Source organism: Homalodisca vitripennis, chromosome 6, assembly GCF_021130785.1.
Source record: "Homalodisca vitripennis isolate AUS2020 chromosome 6, UT_GWSS_2.1, whole genome shotgun sequence".
Taxonomy (NCBI): Eukaryota; Metazoa; Arthropoda; class Insecta; order Hemiptera; family Cicadellidae; genus Homalodisca; species Homalodisca vitripennis.
This window is the reverse complement of record NC_060212.1, coordinates 115811940-115835864: the sequence shown is the minus strand read 5'-3', so window position 1 is coordinate 115835864 and position 23925 is coordinate 115811940. Positions and strand designations below refer to the sequence as shown.

General features: G+C 32.8%; 2 protein-coding genes across 8 annotated transcripts in view; one reads left to right on the top strand and one right to left on the bottom strand.

The window, feature by feature from the left end:
• LOC124364768 (chromodomain-helicase-DNA-binding protein 7) overlaps nt 1-23925 on the bottom strand; it is a 97064-nt gene that overhangs the window by 70288 nt on the left and 2851 nt on the right. The gene's annotated exons all lie outside the window — the stretch shown is intronic.
• Nucleotides 14411-15004, top strand: LOC124365529. The gene has a single exon (XM_046821516.1). The coding sequence runs from the start codon at nt 14411-14413 to the stop codon at nt 15002-15004; it is 594 nt and encodes a 197-aa protein (XP_046677472.1).

The following is a 23925-nucleotide window of genomic DNA, read 5'->3' as shown; positions in this document are numbered from 1 at the left end:
AAAACAATCCTGACGTTTCCAGCACAGGTGTTAAAAACCACCCTAAACCTGGACGACCAAAATCTGCTACAAACATGAAAGCATTGTTACTTGACGTTTTACATTCTGTTATAAAGGATACTCATGTCTCAACAAGAAATGTTTCTAAAATATTAGGTATATCTCAAACATCAGTTTATACAGTTTTACATGCCAGTTGGTATAAAAAAAGCTTTATCCAGCAATCCAGGTAGCAACCAACAACTGTAATGAAGTTGGGTTCCAGTAGAGCACCACACTATGGCCTGCATGTCCGCAAATATTTTAAAATATTTTTTCTTCCATGGCCTGCATGTCCGCAAATATTTAAAAATATTTTTTAAATCACTTGGTTCTAGGCAGAAGAGGAAGTATGGAGTGGCCACCAAGATTGCCAGATCTAACTCCACTTGACTACTTCTGTTTGGAGTCACATTAAAAACAACATCTATAAAATGAAACCCCAATGCATTAATGAATTTAGGGACATAATAGTAGCGGAAATTCAAAAAAATTCTTACAGTGTGCCATTTCAAGTTTCTACAACAGGCTAAGACATTGTTAAACTGTTCTGGCAGTTTCAACATCTGATATAAAGAATATAGGTTAGTAAGTTTTAGCGGTTTTATTGCTAAACATAATTGTAATTACTAGTGATACTGTAGCTTTACATTTAAAAATTTGAAACTGCCCCCCAAAAGGCCCATTTTGTAGAAATGGTTCGCTTTTGTTTTCTAGACGGTTGTCCTGAGTTTAATTTTTCGATCTATGTCCATTGAAGGTTGAGCAGGATCCATCCATGCTTTTAACTTAATTCATTTCAATGAGCTGCCATTTTGTACAGAGTTGAGATAGAAAGCTCTAGTTTCCACTGTTGTTCTTCTTTTATCAAAACCTTTCAAATGAGGTCTTTACATTTAAAACTTTTTAGCCGCCCCTCCCCCTCTCCCACCAAAATCCTATTTTGGGGAAATTGGCAAAGTTGTAACACTGACTAAACAGTTCACTTCTATTTCCTAGAAAGGTACCAAGTTCCATCTCTCTATCTTTATCCATCAAAAACTAAACAGAGTGTATCCACACTTTTAACTCACACTGCATACGTAAACTAGCAATTACCCGCAACATTGCACGCAATTTCTTAGGTTTTGCATAACTGGATGAGCATTTCTGATTTGAGTGACTTATATTTTCAACACCAATGAAGAGTTTAACTTCTTCACATAATCAAGAAAATATGTGAAAAGTGTACATTAATTATCATTGTAATTTACTTTGATGTTCCTACTTTTTGTTCCATAGCTGCTTTATATCATAGTTGTTATTGTTGATTGCCTCAAAGGTAGTCTTCGGAGTCAAATTCTGACCATCTTCTGTTTTAGGGCATTTTGTAAGATAGATGAGTATTTACCTACTGATACCTAAAGCGGTGTTAAAATATTTTAATTCTTTGGAGAATGTTACTATAGATATAGACAAATTGAAAGTAATAAACAATGTGTACAAAGAACAGTTGATACATTGGACACTCTTTAATTAACATTTCATAACTTTAGAGACCAAGATGGGATTTTGTCGCTACTTTTAAGACCACTGGGGCATAGCCCGGAGGGATTTTTGAAAGATTAGGCCTATATTCATCCCAGGGCCGTAGGAATGTCCATGTAAAATTTCAGTATTATCGATTTAATAGTTTACACATGAAAGCAAAACAAGGCACGTTTAAATTTATAATCTTCTTAGGATTTGACAGGCTTAGTACAATGGGGAAACAGTTTCTCAGTTTGAAAATGAAACGTTTATTTCACCTGAATGAAGAAGTCTAATTTACATATATGCAAATTTAGTGATTATTTATACGTACATAAGCGTAGTATATGCATTTGAATTTAGACATTTACTTCACAATAAGAAACAAATCGGAACACACTATTAATGTGGTGTTAGTATGATTCCAGGCTTTATTGTAGGGTATTTTGTTTCTCTCTTAATAAGTTCCCAGCATCACTGCAGTTGCAAAGTTAATTTTTTTCTTGCAAACTCTACAGACAGCTGAAATTAGTAGTAACCACGAAAATTAAATGTTAGTTCTTAGTATATAAATACCTGTAGACTGTATATGTATTTTATATTACAAGTTGAGTTCCAGCTATGGCTTAAAGAAATTTTTTTTAATTCAGTATAATTTAAGAAAATTAAATGCTTTTAATATTTATCTCATAGTAAAATTAATTTTTGTATACATAAAAAACATGTTACTCCCTAGAGCTATAATTATGCATGTATACAGGGTGTTCACAAAAGGGCGTCACTAACTTCTGTGGGTTATAGTATTATTTCAAACAAACAATGTTGTATAAACATAGGCCGATAAATGTCTCTGTCTCGGTTACCATTTTGTATTTTTTATTAAAAATTTCTCTAAAATTTGTTAAGCTAAAAAAACCAAATTTGGCACATAGATTTGAACAGATAAGAGAAAATTTGTTCTAAATAATTGTTTTTTTTTTCTTTAATAATAACAAAATGGCACCTGTTGAAGATTTTTTTTAAGCCAAGTAAAACAAATCAGCACAGTCATGAAAAATGTATAAGATACTAACTATTTAGTATCTTTAGTACCAATTCTAACTGTACATTTTTCAGTGAAACTTTGCAATGGATAAGCGAGCACAATCACTTTATAGATACGCTTGCACAAGCCATGAGTAGGAAGCATTTTGTCTTTTGATAGACGTGTGCTGTTTTAAGAAGGTTATGACAATTTTACAAAATACTATTTTTTAATTTTTATAACAATTCCAACAGTACTTTTTTCAGTGAAATCTGTCAACGCGTAAGTGAGCACAACCACTTTAAAGACATGCTTGCACAATCTGGGAGCAACAATCAACTGATATCTCTCAACTGTGGCGCTCTTATCTATTCAAATATGTGTCCCGAATTTGGTTTCTTTAGCCTAATTAGTTTTAGAGATAATTTTTTATAAAAAAAAAAAAAAAAAAATAGCAGCTAGCGGGCAAACAATACATTTCTCAACTTGTGTTTATATGACATTTTCTGTTTGAAAAAAAAATATATATATATATATATATATATATAAAACATACATGCACAAATGGATTTTACGTTTTTTTACCAAGCTTTACTTCATTATAGTACTACTTTTAATAACACTGTGTGTTTACTTGTTATCGAGTTGGCAACACTACTTGAAATGTGCATCATTCCTTCTGTCTTCAGCTTTGATTTGTGTTCTGTTTGTGATTATTTTGCAGTCACATATTTGTGAGTGTAGTTTATGTGAATCTAGATATACTATTTGTTAAACATGTTGTAGATAGCTATTTTAAATCTGTAACAGTAAGAAAGTAGGTACTAGTTATAAATTATGTAAGAAAAAAGGTCCTATTAAAAGTAATAGAAAAACACCTGAGCAACCTAGGCCTACAGGTTAAACTAGGAAACCTTCCAGATCGAAGGTAAAAGGTTGATTCACATTTGTATTATTATAAGGCCCAAACTGATACACTAGAGTATGAAAATGTAGACTTTAGCAAGTTAGAAAATGCCCTAACAAACATTGCAGTTTGTAGATTTCGTGACAATAGTTTAACAATATCAGTCTCTCATAAGCCTAGCAACCAAAATTATGACATGTATAAACTGCAGTGGAGGTTAGAAATCCTTCGATAATTGTGCTCATATACATGTAAGAACTATCAAAAACAGCTGAATGTAAGGCACTAACAAATATATATTTATATGACCTAAATGTTAAGACTTGTTTATGGAATGCGAATAATTGGTATCACAACGAGTCTCTGAACAATCTAATTTAGTCCTGTCTCCCAAAAAGGACATTTATTTAACTAAATACACTCAAGTTTGGTGTATAAGATAATATGTTTTCCTGTGTTTCTGTGAAGACACTTATAAAAAATAATCAGGAGACTCAGATCTAGATCATTCTTCAAGTCAGTGCCATGAGAATTGTGATTTCTCAGATGGATGTGATGCACAATGTAAAAATAAGAAACTAGTATTAACTGATACTATCATACACAAGATTTTGGTGTAGCGGCAGAGTGAGATTTTTCTGCTACAGCCCATGGGAAAGGACCATTTGATGGAGTTGGGGGTCAATGAAAAGACTTGATGAAAGAACAAGCCTAAAATGTCTATACAAGGTGTTTGAAAAGTCTGGGTACGGCTTAATATTTTACAAACCATAGCAGATAACATCTATAAACTTTGCACAGTGTCATATGGCTATGTAAACTATTTTTCCTTGCTATTACCATGACATGCCAACCATGGGGGGACGGCCCACAGAGGAAAACATGGAAATCTTAAATGAAAGCATGGGTCGAGTGATACCTTATTTGAAAGGCCTCACTTAGTAGAGTTGAATGCCGCAAACCGCATCTCAAAAGGTTTATCCAATCAGAAATGGCAGGTTGTTTTAGGTACACATTGGGAAGTACATTATGCGCTGCCATTTCTGACTGCATCATCGTATTCTGATGCGGTAGGCGGCGTTTCACTCTACTAACCGATGTGTTTTCACTGACTTTTTTTAATTAGCAAATTATGTCATATAAATTTATAACACAATAAATAAAAAAAAAAAAGTCTGCGAGTCCGCAGCAGAAAGGCCCTAACCTCAACTTCTTAGTTTTCCTAAAAAATTTATGTAAAAATGGTATTTTTGAAAAAATCATAATGATGTTTTCATTATTATACTAAACTCTTAATCAGAGAACTAAATAATGAACTCCTATTTTAAACAAAAGAAATGGAAAAGCTCTATGACTAATAGTTTTTATGCTACATGACATAAACTAAGCATTATGATCTTAAGCCATTTACACTCCCCTTAAAATTAAAGGTTAATAAATGTGACATGTTGTCCTACATTGGTACCTGTATTTTTTTAAGATCTGTAGTTTAATTTTAAAGTTTCAAATTCTATAACAATCTTGGTTAATTACATATTAAATTTTCCATTGAGATTACTAACTGACAATAATTACTAAAACCATAAATAACAAATATTTCTTACTAACTTATCACAGACAAGATTGGAGTTTTTAGTTGGATTGGAGAGGTTGGATTTAATAATAACGTAATGGAGGGGGTCTGTTTGATATAGTGTGAGATGTATTTATTTTAAAACTCGGTAATTGCTTAGTAATAGTTTAACTACTTCACTATATTTGTTGTTTTTTGAAAAGGAGACTTAAAGTTTAAAAATTAAATTAAACAACAACTGATAACAATTAAATTTTGGAAAGAATTTCAATCTCGTAAATGTCATTGGTAGTTCAATAGGCTAACAGTAATGCCTTCGCCCATCGACGCAGGCTACTGATGGTGACAACCATAAAACATACCTCGATATAGTACCGATCACTAAAATATAAATTCCAAAAGGCTGATTACTAATGTCTACTAAATATTACAAACCCAGCTAACTATATTAAATCCATCTAAAACAAGGAAACAACAGTGTATACTCAGCTAAAGGACAATGGCCATCACATTTGTTGCACAAAGAAAAATCTGTAATATTCCATGTCAAACAAAAAACTACATAATATTAGAACGTCATTAAAAAAAATAAAAACTCGATAGAGTACCCACTACACATATTGACATTGACCACAGGTCAATAATTTTCTTCATTTTTAGAAGGTAAATCCAGTAAAAGCTTACTATCACACACAAACGAAACAACTCAAAAACAAAATGGCTAATGGCAGCGTCAAAACACAAAACAACATCTTTATTTTGAAATGTAGACTATTACGCAGCAAAATCAACAATCAAGAAACAGAAAAATAAAGAAACTAGACCAAAAACACAGAGGTAAAACTAAAATCAAACATCACCGTACAAGTAGAAACTGTTGCAAAAATGACAAAAAAGTACAGAATAATTGTTAAGCTATCTTCATATGTAACCCTAATCTGACATCTAAAATTCCTTCTACTTTTCTTCTGTGATTACTGTTATGCTGATTATCCTCCCCCCCCCCCCCAATGCCTTAGCTTGCTAATCCCTTCCTCCCCCACCAGAAACCCCAATTCTTCTTGGTCCCCTACATTGATGGACTATTTGGAATATAACTTAAAATTTGAATATATAATTAGTTATTGTTCAATCATGGATCGTGACCGATTAAAAATCTTTCTAGAAATGAAAACATACTATTTTAAGAAATTTAAAAGTGATTTTAGCTGTTATAGTTTTAACTAACATGACTAATCTAAACATTAACATTAAACTTTAAAATGGTTTCTTTAGCAGTATCTTGAAGTTATTGAAGAACCATGGAGTACTGTGTCCCCGCAGCGGTGTCCCCCACCACCCTCTCACGGCAGGTCGACGTACAGTCAGAAAACAGGTCGCAATGCCAATGAGGGAACAGTTGCTTGTACGCATGTGCAAGTCGTACCATAGTACTGTAGATTTAGTGCTTTAGTACTTTGTGAGATAGTGCGGTTTTTGCAACTGCACAATAGCAACCCTCAAATTATTAGTTGCTGGTGAGTCAGCGTATTAAATCATATGTTTAATCCTCTTCTACTCTTAAGGCTAAGATTGGGTTTTCAAATGCAACTGCAGGTCAGATCAACTAGTTTTAATATACCAAGTTACGCTGATAAGTGATGGTATCTGGTAGTGATGTATTGAATTACATTGAATAGTTTGCTATCAGGAGCATAATATTGTACCTCTTACTTACTCTCACTTTTAATTTATAAAATATTTGTTGAATTTTAAATATTGTTGCATACAATTGGAAGATATTAAGAGCAAGGTTGAATTATTTACCATACGGGATGTGCATAATGTCTGGACACACCTAGACATTTTTTTCAAGCCTTAGCAGATAATATCTATAACTTTACACAATGTTTTACGTCTACCTAGACAACTTATTTATGCAATAGCCATCACAAGCTTATACTAGTAGTTGGCCAGTGGGGAGTGCAATCTTGATTAAAACTATGCCTTTCATTTTGAAGGAATTTATTTATTACAAGAACATAATGCAGCAAAACCACAATTCAAAATCTGTATTTATTACATAATGGTGGCTGTTGAAATATAAAAATTGAACCTTTGAATAACCATAATTTTGTTTATGACGATTTTTTGGGAATCACACAATCAGAAAATTGAGTGTTTTGATATTGAAGGTATTGAATTTTGTAAAAGTATTCAGCCTAAAATATTGAAGTTGGATTCAAAACACGAATATATGGAAACATTTTATACACACCCTGTACATACATACATACATCTATTATTGTTTGAGTTTGAGTTGAGTATTGACCAACATATCTGGTCAGGTTGCTTAATTTTTTTATTAGCATTTATTTTTTTTTTTTTAAATATTGTACCATTTAAAATGTGATACTATGTTTAAATGCTACTTTTTTAATTTTTAAATATTTGTTTTTTGTGGCATACAGACAATTATGAAATGGGACATTCATTTTGAGAGTATTGAATAAATATATTTTAAGAGAATTTAAGCATACAAAAATCCAAACCTATCTGAACTCTTAGCCTGTACAAATTTGTTTGGAGTACTTTGGAGATGTTTTGGTAACTCAGTTCTAGAACAAAATGGTGCTGATTAAACCCCACATTAATAAGAGGCAAGAATCTTGCAGCCTTCATGTGTCATTATGACATAAATGGTGCACTAAGGGTAAGCTACTAACTGAATGTCAAAAGAATGAATATGAGACTTACGTTGTGTTTGCATATCAATGACCTGATACGTCGTAAGCACCCTTCTCACCAGGAGCATCATAAATTAGACATTTACAAATCGGATGTAAATTAATTTCATAAGTACTGTTGACCAAATTTAAAAACAACATAATTGCTTCTTAATTTAGCAATCCATGTTTACTTTTAAGTATTATGAAACATGATAATTACCATCCAACTTTTATTTATACATTTTAAAAATAGTTTTTCCAGCTTAATAAGTAGGAACATTTAGTGACAAACTGAAATATTTATAACTTATTTTTTAAATGAACTCATTATCTTGAAAATCATTCACAGTACAAAATAGTAACTGATTATAACCATTTATAAACGTTTAAGAATTACTATATGCATTACTGTACATCTTTTTTTATTTTGTGATTTCTTTTGTATTTCTTTTTTAAATAACTAACAAAATAATTTTTAAATTTTTAAATAACAAAGTTGTGATGTTTTTAATCTGAAAGGAATATTAGAACGAAATGATGTGCCAAGAAAATATGTCAAGCTTATACTTAAACCCAGCTCAACATACAAGTTGAGTATAAACACCAGGCAGTTCAATGAGGAACTACTATTTAATGCTATGCTGCCATTGCGTAATTAACTTGTTCCAAACAAGTCAATCTGCAAAGGGTTAAATGGATAAGATGGTCCAATCAAACTAGCATACTCATGTGGAGATTTATTATGTGTCATATACATTTTACGTATATAAAGTAATATATTAATATAAACTAATTTCAATCGAGGAAAAGTTCCACTTAACTTAGGTACATAAATAGTGATTTTAACATATAAAGAGATAAATTACTACATGGGAAACGGCATTGGTCGGGATTGTATGCTTGATAATAAATAACAGACCAATATAATACATTACGTTACGATGAATGTAAGTTAATAACAAAACTGTACTGTAACTATTTAATCTTACAGGTGTGTTTTTGTATATCTAGCTTAAGTGGCAAATTAAAAAAATATCCACCACGCAGACCGACAATATATATATAACAAGACAAGGCAGCTACATGAAATGGTCTTAAATATACCTGCAACATTAAAATTACTAAATGATCTATCTCTTTATATGATTAATCATATGTCCACTATAATTTAATAACATTACAGGACCCAATCTTAAAATACCACACTAAAAGTGGCATACACTCACTGCAAAAGCACGATATTAGGCCATTGATTTAGTGTACCCTCCTCTTATGCACTATATTTTGATACATTCACCATGTGTAAATTTCAACAAGCAAAATAATATCTAACTGTAATAAAAATTATATGAATGTAAGCCAGATGTATATGGAGAAACCTGATGGCTAATATGTCACTGTATTATAGAAAATTATACTTATTCAATTGTATTTGGAGTGATTATTCTTGTATAACTCAGTGGGTTTTAAATATTTTGAGAAAAATGTATGCTCTGAAAACTGGAGATCATTCAAGTGATTTACTTGAGGGAGTAAGTGGGATACAAAGAAAACAATTCAGGATAAATCTTAAGATCTTTTCTACACAGCTTTTTGAAAATCATGAAAATATAATAAAGAACAATAAAATACTTTTGTTTCTTTATGAATACGATTATGTAAAAAAATATTACATTTAGAGCATTGGTTTCATTGTAAAATACATGAATGATTGCCTGAAAACGCTATTCCACTAGAGGGAGTTTGTGTGCCACTTCTAATGGTTACACAAATAATAAATATGGCAATATCAAATGAAAAGTGATGAACTCTTCACTTCAATTGGTTGTCTCTTCATTATTCTCTTCATTTCGTCATTTTCGGATTTTGTCATTTGAAAGGGGAAAAGCTATACGCTTATGAAATAAAACATAATCGCTATAACTTTTCCCGTTCCATCTGACTTAGTTGATCATCTGATGAATTGTTTCCATCTTCTTCCAGTTTTAAAGTAGCCTATATATGTATAAATTAACCTACCATATTTCAAAATCTACCTAACACACACATACTGTAATTCAAGATTTCCTTTAATATAATATACACAAAGATTTCCTTTAATATGGTGTACTCATCTTTAACACTTTGAACTTCAGGTTTTTTTTTCCCCTTGGGGCAGCCTACTGCCACGTCTCAAGGGCTTTTTGCGCACCCCGGAAACACACCATGAGGCCCACCAGTCTACGATACAGTCACTAAGAAATTACTAGAAGATTCTTATGGTAAAGTTATAACCATTGTATATGTTACATGACCAACCTAATCTAACCTAATTAAACCAAACATAACCTTTAACACATACATATATTTGTACACATTTTTAAATAGTGGTTTTTTGAGTATTTTAACAAAATATTGATATTTTTCTTTGCAATATATGGTAAAATATAAGTATACAAAAAATTAAATATAAAAAACATATTAATACTCTTTGGTGCTATGTAGTTGATACCACCATTTCGCCTTCAAAGCTATCACTGTTTATCTCAAAATTGTTAGTTGTTATTTATATATAATTGATTCAGTTGATGTATTAACACTAAATAAAAATCTATAAACATGTGCCAATATGTCTGTAATCTTCTTAATTAACTACAGTTTTCATAACGTGTACATCTTAAATATACTATATTTATAAAAACTTAATTTGTTCGATGTTTGCAAATAGTTTGCAAGAACAATCATCATGGCAGCATGCTACTTTACTAAACAATAATATATGTTCACCTATTGCTATTCAGAAAGTATTGTTCATAAGCAGATAAACTGGGTAATTTTGGTATTATCCACAGGTCATTATTTTTGAAAGGGTCTTTCTTACCGGGGACATGAAACCCTGACATCATTAAAAACAACAGACTATTTGACTGACTGAAAATTATACATGTCATTATGATTTCCATCCCCCAAAAGAAAGAGATGTCAACGAGAAGGAAGCCACTCTGTTCCTATCTACTATTTTTTGTTTAGCTATATAAGGAGGTTTAGATTAGGCTATCATAAATACGTTATTAATAGTAAAAAATCTTTTGTCTAAATTTTCCGACATCAGATCACGTTGGATGATCTGGCACGTGATCTGGGGTTAGGAAAGCACTGAATGGAAATTGCCCCTGGCCATCAGCTGCTTTCAATGTCACCCCACACTTCTACCGAGAAAATGAAAACTTCCTATGAAGTATTACCTAAATTTAAACTCAGATCACATGAGTGCTAGTTAACTATTTACATTTATATATTTACTCACATATAGCCTAATAACAAATAGTACACAGGAGGGAACAGAGTGGCCTACTTCTTGCAGACATTGCTACTTTTGGGAAGCAGAAAACAAGAACCAATCGTCGTAGTGACATGTAATTTTTACGGTAAGTCAAATGAAGACTGTTTTTTCGGTACTTTGGGATTATACCGACCACACCCAGACATGAATCGTTATTTCACATTTCGTTTCTTACTGATTACTAGATTAGCGTAGAACAATATTTCGTCAATATAAAACAGGAATTGTCTTATCGCAAACACCTCCCCATCCTCAGACAGAGGTCAAAGTCGAGCGTCTAGTAGATACCCCATCCTCAGACAGAGGTCAAAGTCGAGCGTCTAGTAGATAACGTGATTGCAGAGTCTCGCCGCCCGTTCAGCTGGTGCATCGCTTTGTTGTACTTCCGTGTTTTACCTCTACATTTCTCCAAACACAAAAATTCAACAAAAACAAACATTTACCAAAAAAAACTTTTTATTAAAAAAACACTCAAAACTTGTTTTTATTCTTGATCACATTCCGCCACCCAAAATGCGAGTGCCTCCGGCCATCAGCGCGGGCTTCGGTGCTGCCCCGCGCTGATGTCGACGAAAGAAAAACATCCCTCGAGATAGTACCTATCAGTAAAATATCAAATTCTAGAGGGGCTAATCAGAAATATAAATTGAATTGTAATGGAAAGGCAATGATGTACCGTGCAAATCACGTGATGCCGCGCGGCCTGCCGTAATCAGGATTCTCGAGAAAGATAAGATAACAGCGACAACAATACCGATCACAATACCTGGAAATGCTTGTAAGTTTGTAATTTTGTAATTGAAGAGTTGTTTTTTCGTTCTATCATGTTTGTTTCTATAAATTTCTATTTTTGTGTTCTTCATACTGGTGTGGTCGGTATAATCCCAAAGTACCGTTTTTTTCTACTAATGTAGTTCTTTTTAGGTCCCAGGTAATAAAAACTTTCAAAAATAGTGGCATCTGAATAGTACCAATGAGATTAAATATGAAAATGTTTTTGCAATACTATGTTTTAGAAACCGGTTTCAGTACAATTTTTACAGAAGTCGGATGTAAAATAGAATATATTTATTACATTAACACACACACATATATATTACATTGTAAAGACTACACTTATCAAACTACACAAACATGACAAAAAAGTAGGTTTTGTTCACAGCATCTCGGGTGACTTCAATAGTCCTCATCAAATGACTGCTGGTATAGCAATCATGTTCAGAAATCATTTTGGGAGGCCAAACATCTCACAGCACCTCATCATCAAACACTTAGCCTTACAAGAGAAAATAATAAACGGTGCATCTGTGTTTAGTTTAATTACCAAAGACAGCTATTTTGGTAAACCAACCAAAAGTAATTATGACACTGCTTTCAAGCACTTGACTGAGATCTTCAAAAAAAGAAAACTACAGCACCTTATTTGTTCTCCATTTGGCTATGTACATGACAGGGTCTTGGAATAATAATTCTTTATACAGTTATTAACAGAATCAAATGCATTTAAGAGACCAAGAAACACAATGAGTGTCTTTAGGTGTCCCACAAGGTCTTCTACAATCAATTCCACTAGTTGTGTCATTGCTCCAACGGATGATTTTCCTAGTCTGGACCAAATTGTTCATCAGAGAAAAATTCTGTATTTCGAGAAACTTAAGAAGATGGTTTATAGACATTTTTCAAAACTTTGACTAAGATCGGGTAAATTTGAGATAGATTCATAGTTACAAGCCAATTCTTTTTGTTTTTGTGTTTAAACAACTTTTAACAATTGGAGTGCAGATGAAAAGGAGCCAGTTTTGAAAGATTTTTTATGATTTTGACAATGGAATCAAAATGTTTTGATAACATTGTTTTATAAGCCAAATTGATAATCCATTTATACCATTAAAACTTCGCATAATACAGTCCACTGTTTCCTCACACACACACACACACACACACACACACACAAATACAGGAAATACAGGAGTCAGAGCCATAAATGAAGCAAGGGTATGTGTAGGGGTTGTATCAAATTTTGTTATATTGCAAGGCTATATCAAGCAAAATTAATTTAGAAAATTCTTTATTGAATTTTTATTAATGTTCCAACTAGGTTGTCCTGGAAAAATTTGATGATTATTTTAATTTATTGTTTATTTTTTATGATTTACAGCAGTTATTACTTTTACATAATCTCTTTTTTTCAGTTGTATGGAAAGCTTTGAATTTATAATTATTAGTGTTCCTGAATTTTTAATTATAGAATTTTAATTTATGTCTATAAATCAGAATTCCAGATGTTATCCAAGTATATTTCTGAACTATAACTTTTTTTAATTTTTCGGGGACAGCAATCATTTATGTGGAATACAAAACAGCTGTTGAAAGTGTCAAATATTGTCTCCAAAAGTAACAGACATTTTTATTCAAAAGATTTATACTATAGAGCTATTGGACATAGTAAAACAGATTTGTATCTGTTGCAAATATCTGTTTCTTAATGTATTTACATAAAATAATACCAAAAGAACTTTACAATGTATTTATGTTAAACAACTGCTGATTTGATCCCAATTTTCCGTTGTTATAAGTAAGTGCAACTGGTATTTTGTAAGCATGTTTATTTTGTGATAATAATTAGGTGTTGATTTTATTGAAGAAAAGAATTTATTGAGTATTGCATAATTCAGTGTATAGCTAAGTACTACTCTATAATTCAGAGTGGTTATTGATAAAAACTGCATAATAAGTAAAGCTACGTTTTCCTAGACGCGCATTATACAACGCTGCGTATTTTCCTGCGCCGCGCATCTAAATGCGTTGTCGACATTCTGTGATCGCGGGAATTAAGTGTCTTCCTAGACGCGCAATATCGGGGCGCAGTGCAGCAGCCTGGTCCCAACCTCAAGTCATGTCGGACTATATACATGTGCGTGCCGCAGCTTTACTTCTTCTTTAAGAAGCCACTATAGACATGGAACTAGACTGTGCAGTTTTACATACGTTAACACCTAGCAGAGAATCATGCAGAGAAATGTTCAAAGAAAGAGATTACGAGGGAGCTTACACTATTTTAGTTAAAAGACATTAGCTTACTGATGACGTTAAATTTAAAGAATATTTTAGACTTACGCGTGGACAGTTTTCACACATTACTGACCTCATACGTGAAGATGTAACCGTTCAGCCTTCTAATCGTGTGAAAAATCCCTTAACTGCTGAGGTGAAATCCCCAAATGTGAGAGTAGTATCACCTAATTCTTCCGGTAGCCTTTTTTACAACTTTAAAAATTTCTTTTCAACGGTTCTTTTTGCATTAGTCGATGCAAACTGTACGTTCCTTATGGTGGATGTTGGTGCTTATGGCAAAGAAGGAGATGCAGTAATATTCCAAAAATCAAAAATGGGCAAACTTATCAATGAAGGTGCCGTATGCCCACATCCAAAAACACTGCCTTCTGCGGATATGAAGCTTCCACATGTCATAGTAGGGGATGAAGTGTTCAGGTTAGACAGACATGTTATGAAACCTTACCCTCACAAACAGTCCCTAAGAGAATATAACTACGTTTTAAGCAGATGTAGAAGAGTCACGGAGAATGCTTTTGGCATTATGTGTTCAATTTTTAGAATATTCTTCACGCCTATCAACTTGAAACCAGACACCGTAGACTTAGTAATATTTGTATGTTGTTGCCTTCACAACATGTTAAGGGGTGACTTTTTGGCCTGTAATCCCCCTAACTCTGAAGATGTAGCCAATGTTAAGTGGGAGATGCCTGAAAAGAACATGATACTTATAGCCTGGGTTGGTGGTTTCGCTAAAAGTGAAGGGTTTCAAGTAAGGAGCAGATTCACAGAGTATTTCAATTCTCAGTTCTATAAACAAAGATTAAGTACTGTACTGTCTGCCAAGAAGACGAGAAAAACAAAATAACTGATGTTTAAGAAAGGTGCAACTTGGGTGTTTAAAACGAAAAATTGCAATTGCACCCATGATAAGTACAATGTTAAACTCGAATTATTCAATGCGGGCCCATTTGTTTAGATTTATTCTGTTTAAACGAACTTGGAAGTTTGAAAACATTGTTCTTATGATGAGAATCGCATTTCTACACAACTCCACAGTTCCGGGTAATGAATTCTTAAAATTATGCCAGTTTTTAGAATCTATATGTGTGCATTCGTTTGTAATTTATAACAATTATTAATACAGTAACTGTATGTAGAACTTATAAACAAATATTTCTTAGATAGTTTCTTCCCACTCCTTGTCCTTCTTCAACACACTCTTGTATTCTTTTTGTTGTAAACTCCACAATATAGGTCTTTCTTGAACTTAAAAACACTAAAGTTCGTCTTCTTCCTCGGAAAACTTAACAAAAACATCGGCTTCCAGTGCCGATTTAGCACTGGACGCGATGGTCTCCATGGTGTTGCGCGGCGCAATGAAGGTGACTGACTGCTCTCGGAGCAGTGGTGTGGCGTCGTAGCGCGGCGTCGTATATCGCGCCGACGCAGTGACGCGCCTAGGAAAACAATTACACTTAATTCTGTACAAACCAGTGCTCGGTTACGCGACGCAGTTAGATGCGCGGCACAGGATAATACGCGGCGCTGTATAATGCGCGTCTAGGAAAACGTAGCTTAAGTGAACTGCTTTTAATTTTAGGCCTATCCGTTCATCACTTTAAATTGTGTTTTTTATTTTCCTTATTAAATTCTTTTCAATTTGTACAGTGCATTTCAAATATAGCCTACTCTAAAACATGAATTTTACTTTATTAATATATTTTACAAAAAATACACAACAATAAGTAACTTAATTTTTTAAATCTTAAAAAAGAATTCTACAGAAATTAAGATCCATTTGTATTATATATTTTCCTTTTCAGAAATATATGACACATTTTACATTCTCAATTTCTCATAAGCAGAGAGATAACCCTGAAGCTGGTAACACCGTCATTTATGAAGCGTGTTTTACTGCCGTGAATTGGCAGAGCCGTAATTAGTAACGCTTTAAACATCATCTGCTAATTACATCACCTTTTGGACAATTTTCATTGACATCATAATAAAAATTTTTAATCGTCATTAATTTTAATGAGTAAATTACTTCTTTAATTTGTTTTTTTTTATCAGCAGCAGTAGTAGTAGCAGTTAATTTATTTTGAGGAGTTGAACTCATTAATAAAAAATATTAGTGACCTAGGAAATAAGTCTACATGGGCCTGTAGAAAGCCTGTGCGTAGGCTCGATTCCCCACTACAAAAACCTAGAACTGTCTGCTATATTTCTGAGCAGATTCCACACTTTCTTATAATGTACCCACTTTTATATATAAAATTTTTCTTTATATTTTATTGGCATCTAAAAGATTAAGATATCTGACGCTGCTATACAATTTTTGACTGCTGTGCTGTTTCAGTCTGCTGGATTCTGTTCTGTTTAGATTTATATTGTTTTCGTTCTGTATTAAAGTAGACATATTTCCATCAGCATAACACCTCCGATATTTTTTATATTTCGCATTTTTAAACCAATTTTGCTCAGTGATGTAAACCTCCAAAGGTGCTTAGTGATTTCTATGAGCTGCAAAGAATTATCATTATAAAATAAAAGTTTCAACTTTGGAGCATTATACATCCATGAATGTAAAGGTAACCCCAAAACCCAAATTTTATTTCTTCTATAATACATTGTAATCCTCAGTAAAATGATATATAACACTATGTTTTACGTAGTAACTGATTTTGCAGTTAATTTATTGTGTAACTCTGCACAACAGGATATAAAACTGCCAGTTAAAGCTAAAATTCTTGCAAATTCTATGGTTAAAAAATTCTACCTTCTTTGACGCTAAAAAAAGAAATATTTATATTTGTACAATAAACAGTGTAATGTTTTTGAATATGAAATATTAAGATTTTAAAACAGCCTAACACAAAAAAGTTATTAAATTATTATATTATGTTAACTTTTAACCCTGAGTGCCGAGAATCAATGTGAGCGACACGCTGTACTAGTGCAAAACCTCAACGCTACGCATTTACAATAGTACGTCATTCCTATTCGTTGTGCAGTGGCCTAGCTTGTACAGTACGATTCCAAATGCTACAAGCTGTTGAATTTTGCTCTTGTCCTGCCACCAGCTGACACACTTTTCTAATCGCTTTTTGTTGACATTTATTTGTTCAGACACAGATGATGCCAAATTTGTTTGTTTGTGCTGTAAAAAGGGTGTCCACCCTGACTGTCTAAATCAGCACAAATCTTAAGATTGCTACATCAAAATCGATTGTAAATAGTGTTCATAAATATGATGTAATTACTGAACTGGATGCTGATTCAAAACTGGAAAAAGTAAGTGATATTTTTACTTTTGTAATTATTTATTTATGGCATTTTTGAACAATGAATAACCCAGAGGTAAATAATTAGACTTATTAGTATATCATTTGTTGAGTAACCACTAATAAATTATAATGTAAGAAAAGGTCGTCAATAACCTTCTTCCTAAACATTTGAGTTTTTTTTATGAAAAACTGGGTTTTGTGTTTTACTCACCTAAAAAAACACTCTTTTTAAAATAAAATATGAAGTATTTATTTGTTCAGTTTTTAATATTGTTTATTGTAAATGGAAAAAAATATTTGAACAATTTTAAACAGCTTTATTTATGACAGAAGTCACAAAAAGTAGATTTATTTGTTTTTGTTTAATAAAGGCTCTTAGTTATTTTTTAGTATAAAATCGTTTGAAAATGCTATTATATTATATGTTTAAACTAGAAGACAATATCTTTAAAATCATACATGCAATGAATTTTTCCCCAAACCTTTACGTTTTCCAATAAAATGGCCTGGCATTTTTCACACATGAAATAGTATATAGGAATGGCACTAAAAGGGTTAATTCTTGGCTGGCTAAAGTACATGCTTTACATATTCGCTAGCTTAACTAATGCATTATATATTCTTGGTTATCATTCCCATCGAGTGACACGTTTCAATTACAGTAAGACTGTTGTGCCAATCTAATAATAATAACTCTTAGGGTGCCAAGCACTTACTGAAAGGGTGGCACAGTCAGTGCCAGGCAATTATGACAGGTCATATCCGTCAGTGCAAAGTACTCTTCTTTTGATATTTGGGTAGTGTCCACCAAATAATTCAATTCTCTTTCAAATATAAAGATAATGGGGGTAATTTTTGCTTTTATGTATAAAAAAAGAAGACTATTAACTTATACATTTTGATATTCAAAAAGTTTTATTCTGTATGAATACTTTCAAAAAAGTAAGTATCTGTATAATTTTATAAGTGCAAAATGTTGTAAATATTTACTCATCCATAATATTTATACTCATATTTATTTACAAAATAGATTTTATCAGCTGTAACAAATTGAATCAAGTTAGATAACCTACTTTTAATTAATCCTTAGAGTGCCGCAGCATTGCAAATTTTGACTGTACGAAGAGTAGATTAAGTGCAGGATTCACTAATTTTGATGTTACAAATTTCGATAATATTTTATATAGTACAAGGTTATTTTGGCTAAAAAAACCAGATGGATGTATTCAATAGGTTCCAAACTAATGATAAAAACAAGTTTTATATTGTTTCCTTACACTTTGATCTGTTAAACATATATTGTTTGGGTACTTTGATATTATCAGGAGGCCATTATTTTTGGATGAATTTTCCTTACAAAGGACCAAAATAAATTACAGTATTAAAAAGAACAGACTTTATTTGACAAATTTTTAAATTACATCATAATGACAATCAATGAAAACAAAAACAATTTATTATTCAAGAGTGACAGGCGATTAGTACGTCTATACCTACTTGAAGGGTAACTCGTCTAGTCCTATTTGCAGGCGATTTTGCAAGAGGAAGTGAAACTCATTGAATATTTTTTTATTTATTATGGAAAAAGGAAAGTTTTATGAACGTTAATGAAGTTTATTTTAGTCTCCGATAAGGAAAACCCATATAAAAATAGTTAGCTGGGATAATAACGAAGTAACTATGCGATGATTTTGTGTTCGTCATGACGTAGCGGACAAGTAAAGTGTTGCATAATGGCTATTTTTGTTGTTTATGTGCCGATAACCAAGCATTTGAGTAAATACAAACTAAAATAGTAACATACTGTTTTTTACTATATTTCTTTATAAAAATAATGTAGTGATTTAAGTTGTGTCAAGCAAAAATCTTGAGTTTACAGTATAAATATTATACGGTTATTTTGGTTTTTTACAAAGTTGTTGACATTCATACCAAAGACATTTAAGCAAGTTATTTGTCTTTATATTTACTAATCATATTTATTTATGTTATCTTGATTATTTATTTCATGTATTGTGAACACTACACTTCGAATTATAAAGTTACTATGCAATTTCTTAACTCGGACAAATGAAGTACAATTTTTAACCCTCCAGGTGCTGACATCGCGTAGCGCGATGTTAGCGTTACCTGTTTCCAGTGCTGATCGCGGAGCGCGATGTCAGACGCGATCTCTTTAAACCACGCTAGTGGCTATATATTACGGAATATCACGAACTATTTTTTAGTATTCTAAAGAAATGAGCAAGCACGTCTTTGCTCAAAGCGCTGCGCTATACGACAGCGCAGGGCAGGCATCGTGCGTGATCCTTTTTTTTTCGTTGTTTGCATCATACCTTTTGTTGTAGTTACATATTACAATATAATGTAGGTAATGTATGTAAAACAATTTTAAACACATGACCATCTGGCGGTTGCCTGCTTATAACTGCTTTCCAGCAAGACATTCTAGTCATTTCCTTTTCTAATTGACTATTGGAACATTATATTGTAATATGAGAAAAATCGAGGTTGACCCATCTATTGCTTAGAATTACCTTACTATATTTCTTTATAAAAATAATGTAGTGATTTAAGTTGTGTCCAAGCAAAAATCTTGAGTTTACAGTATAAATATTATACGGTTATTTTGGTTTTTACAAAGTTGTTGACATTCATACCAAAGACATTTAAGCAAGTTATTTGTCTTTATATTTACTAATCATATTTATTTATGTTATCTTGATTATTTATTTCATGTATTGTGAACACTACACTTCGAATTATAAAGTTACTATGCAATTTCTTAACTCGGACAAATGAAGTACAATTTTTTAAAATGTCGGTGTTGGGCAGCATTTTGTTTGTACAGATAAAATGCCATGTTTGTTTTTATTGTAGAATCATACATATACAGGGTTAGCCAGTGAAATAGGAAGATTGGAGATGACCTTGACAGTTAGAATGTGAGTGGTGTGGGTAATAGTGGCCGGCTCCTTTCTACCTGCGTGTCCCGCCATTTAGTTGAGATGGATTGTTGGACGGGTGAACATCGCGGCTACGCGGTTAAAGCGTATTATACGAATGGTGTGAGTTTGGTGAAAACGCTACGTGCTTTTTGATACCATTTCAACATAAATAAATAAATAAGGTCTTTATTCTTGAGCGGATTTCAGTTTACAATCTGTTTTACAAATCGACTCACGTCAAACTAATCATAACAGTACAATTCGTATTTTAAAACTGTGACACCCAAATATTGCGTGCTGGTAATTTACATAGAAAATTCATACTTAAACAAGAATACATCATTAAGGTACCTATACAGTTTTAACTTCCTTTTTGAAAGTTTTAACAGACAAAGTCTTTATAACTGGTGGTAAGGCATTGTACTCCTGGGGTCCAAAGTACGAGAAGGACCTTTTTGTAGCCTCCAACCGCACACGCGGCAGTTGCAGCTTGTCGTCCTGTCGAGTGTGCCGTTCTCTTAGAGTCGCTCGCGCCACTAGTTTCCGTCTCAGGTAAGAGGGTTCACCAGTTACCAAAACCTTATGCACCAATGTCACAGTTTGGAGCCTACAAATATCTTGAACAGAGCGTAAATTTGCTCTTTTGCGATAAGGTGAGATGTGGTCAAATTTTTTTAGATTATAAACAAACCTCAGCGCACTGTTCTGTATCCGTGCAAGGATGACATTTGCCTCTTGAGTTAAGCAGCTACCAAACACTGGAAGGGCGTAATATATTGATGGAAATACCAGAGAATTTACAATATGCAGCTTTGAAAGCATTGGAATTAACGCTCTGTATCTATTCAAAACTCAACGTGATTTCTCATTGCACGTTGAGAAATCAATTCAACATGTTTAAGAAAGTTTAGCTGATTGTCAATTATAACTCCCAGGACTTTAACAAAAACACGATCTTCCAAACAAATACCCTCAACAGAAACAGAGAGAAAACTCCTGTTCATGGTCTCTTTAATGGATGGTGAGCAAAAATGCACACCAGCGCAAATGCACATACCGCGCAACAGGCCTGTTCCTTCGGATAACGCAATCCGTTCGTGGATAAACAACCTTGAACATACTGGATCAACGTCTAAAAAATGAGGTGGGAGTTCAAACCCCTCAAAATATTGCTACTGTTCAACAGGCAATGCTTAGAGTCCACGCCAATCTGCCGAACAACATGCTCTACGCCTTGGAATTAGTAACATTTCGGTGAGAAGGATTCTTCATCAAGATTTAAATTTTCACCCATACAAAATACAGATTGTGCAATATCTCAAACCAACTGACCATCAGAAACGACTACAATTTTGTGAGGAAATGGCCAGAAGACTTAAAGAAAATGTCGACCAAGTAAACAACTTGTGGATGAGCGATGAGGCGCATTTCCACCTCTCTGGTTTTGTTAATAAACAAAACTTCAGATAATGGTCGGAGGAAAACCCTGGCGCATTTCATAAAACGCCTCTTCATGCTGAAAAAGTGACGATTTGGTGCACAATGTCAGCAAGAGGAATCATCTAGGCCCATTTTTCTTTGAGGATATCAATGGAAGTGCTGTGACTGTTAACTCTGTGCGTTACGTTGCAATGATCCAGAACTTTCTTACGCCACAACTCTCCCATTTTCCAGTGAACGAACACACAATGTTCCAACAAGATGGGGCAACAAGCCACACTGCAAGAGTTGCCATGAATGCTTTGTTTCCAGGTGGCGTCATTTCCCGAAACGGGGATATCCCTTGGCCCCCTCGCTCTCCAGATTTGACAGCCTGTGACTTTTTTCTATGGGGTTACTTAAAAACAAGAGTTTTTCAGAACGATCCACCTAGAACTATCCCTGCCCTAAAAAAAACGAATTCGGGACGAAATCGAAGGAATACCAGTCAATATGCTACAAAATGTCATGAGAAACTTTCAGGCCCGGCTGCAGCAGTGCATAGATCGATTCCAATGGAGAACATAGCAAGTGTTATATTCGAAAAATAATTTTTTCACTTATTGTACAGTAAATGGCTACCTTTTTTCTTTATAGCCTATTTATAACCATTAAATAATAAAATTAATTTTCTTAAACAATTAGTTACTTATTTAAATCTTCCCGTTTCACTGGCTAACCCTGTACATTGGTTTTATTTAGAATGTCATGGCCTTTTAGGTTCAAACTTAACTTTTTATTAAGAAGTAAGAAAATGTTTTGTAAAAACTCAATTTTTATAAAGCAAATTTTTTTTGAAACGATATATCTTATATTCTTTATTTAATTAGGAAAAGCCACAAAATTATGAAAATCTATTGGATATTTATTTTACAACAGTTTTTTTCCAAAAGCTTGCAAATATGAAAAAAAAAAAGTCTGGCACTTTAAGCATATGACTTGGGAAAATGCCAGCGGCACTAAAAGGGTTAATTTTAATATGTATAAAATAAGAATAAGTATAATGAAATATGTCAATATGTTTTTAACTAAATAAATTTTCGAAAAACCGATCTAGTCAGCCCTCTGCACTTTCTGGAAGTACCGGCAAGCCGACCTCTTCGGCTCTTAGCACACTGGAAGGGTAAAAAAAAATAGGGTTTACTTCTGGGTCAATCCATATCTTGAGATCTAAGGTTTGTATTCTAGGCCATTAATGAAGATTATTTAATATTTTCTATTGTTGTGTTCATTCACAATAATAGAAAAAGTTGGTTATTTTGTTGTTATCAGAGGCTTCAGGAAACAAAAACTGGCTAAACTTGTAATTACAGACTTCATAAAACAACTTTGTTGATAAGTAGGATGCATCTACTAATCCGTACAACTACCCAAATGTCAAATCACATTGGACAATCTGGCACATCATTTCAGGTCAGGATAGTACTGATCAGAAACGCCACTATCCATAAGTGCTCCATTCATCCATTGAGACAGTACTCAAATTCAAGCTCAGATAGATCACATGAGTGATAATCAAGTTTAACTTTCGCACTACTAGTAACATATTTATATAGATCACATGAGTGATAATCAAGTTTAACTTTCGCACTACTAGTAACATATTTATTGGTAACCTATCTAAATGTATTTATATTGTGTAGTAATAGAGTAACTTAGCCACAGGAATATATCAAAGTACTAAAATATTTATAGCATTGTTGAAAGATTATTGCTGTTATTTAGTTTTAAATTTAGTGTAAAAAAAAAACACAAAAAGTGAAAATGTAGTTTTTTATAAAAAAATTACTTTCAACAATCTTAAAATTAAAAATATTAATTAAACTTATTATGTAGGCCTATGTGTTTTCATTTTCAAGTGACATTCCGAGAAAAATATTTATTTAAAAGTACTATTTTCTTGTGAAACAGGAAAAAAATATGAATTGTAAGTAAATATTTTGTTTTTAACTTGAAAAAAATAACATTACATTTGAAAATAAGATTTGTTTCATTTATAGTTCATTTCAAGGAGAAAAAATTATTTTTTTCTACTAACAGGCCTATCACTGTTTGGGTAGAGCTGGGTGGAA

Excerpts from the sequence above, each read along its gene's own strand:
- LOC124365529 (XM_046821516.1), top strand. The coding sequence starts at position 14,411 with ATGGTGGATGTTGGTGCTTATGGCAAAGAAGGAGATGCAGTAATATTC.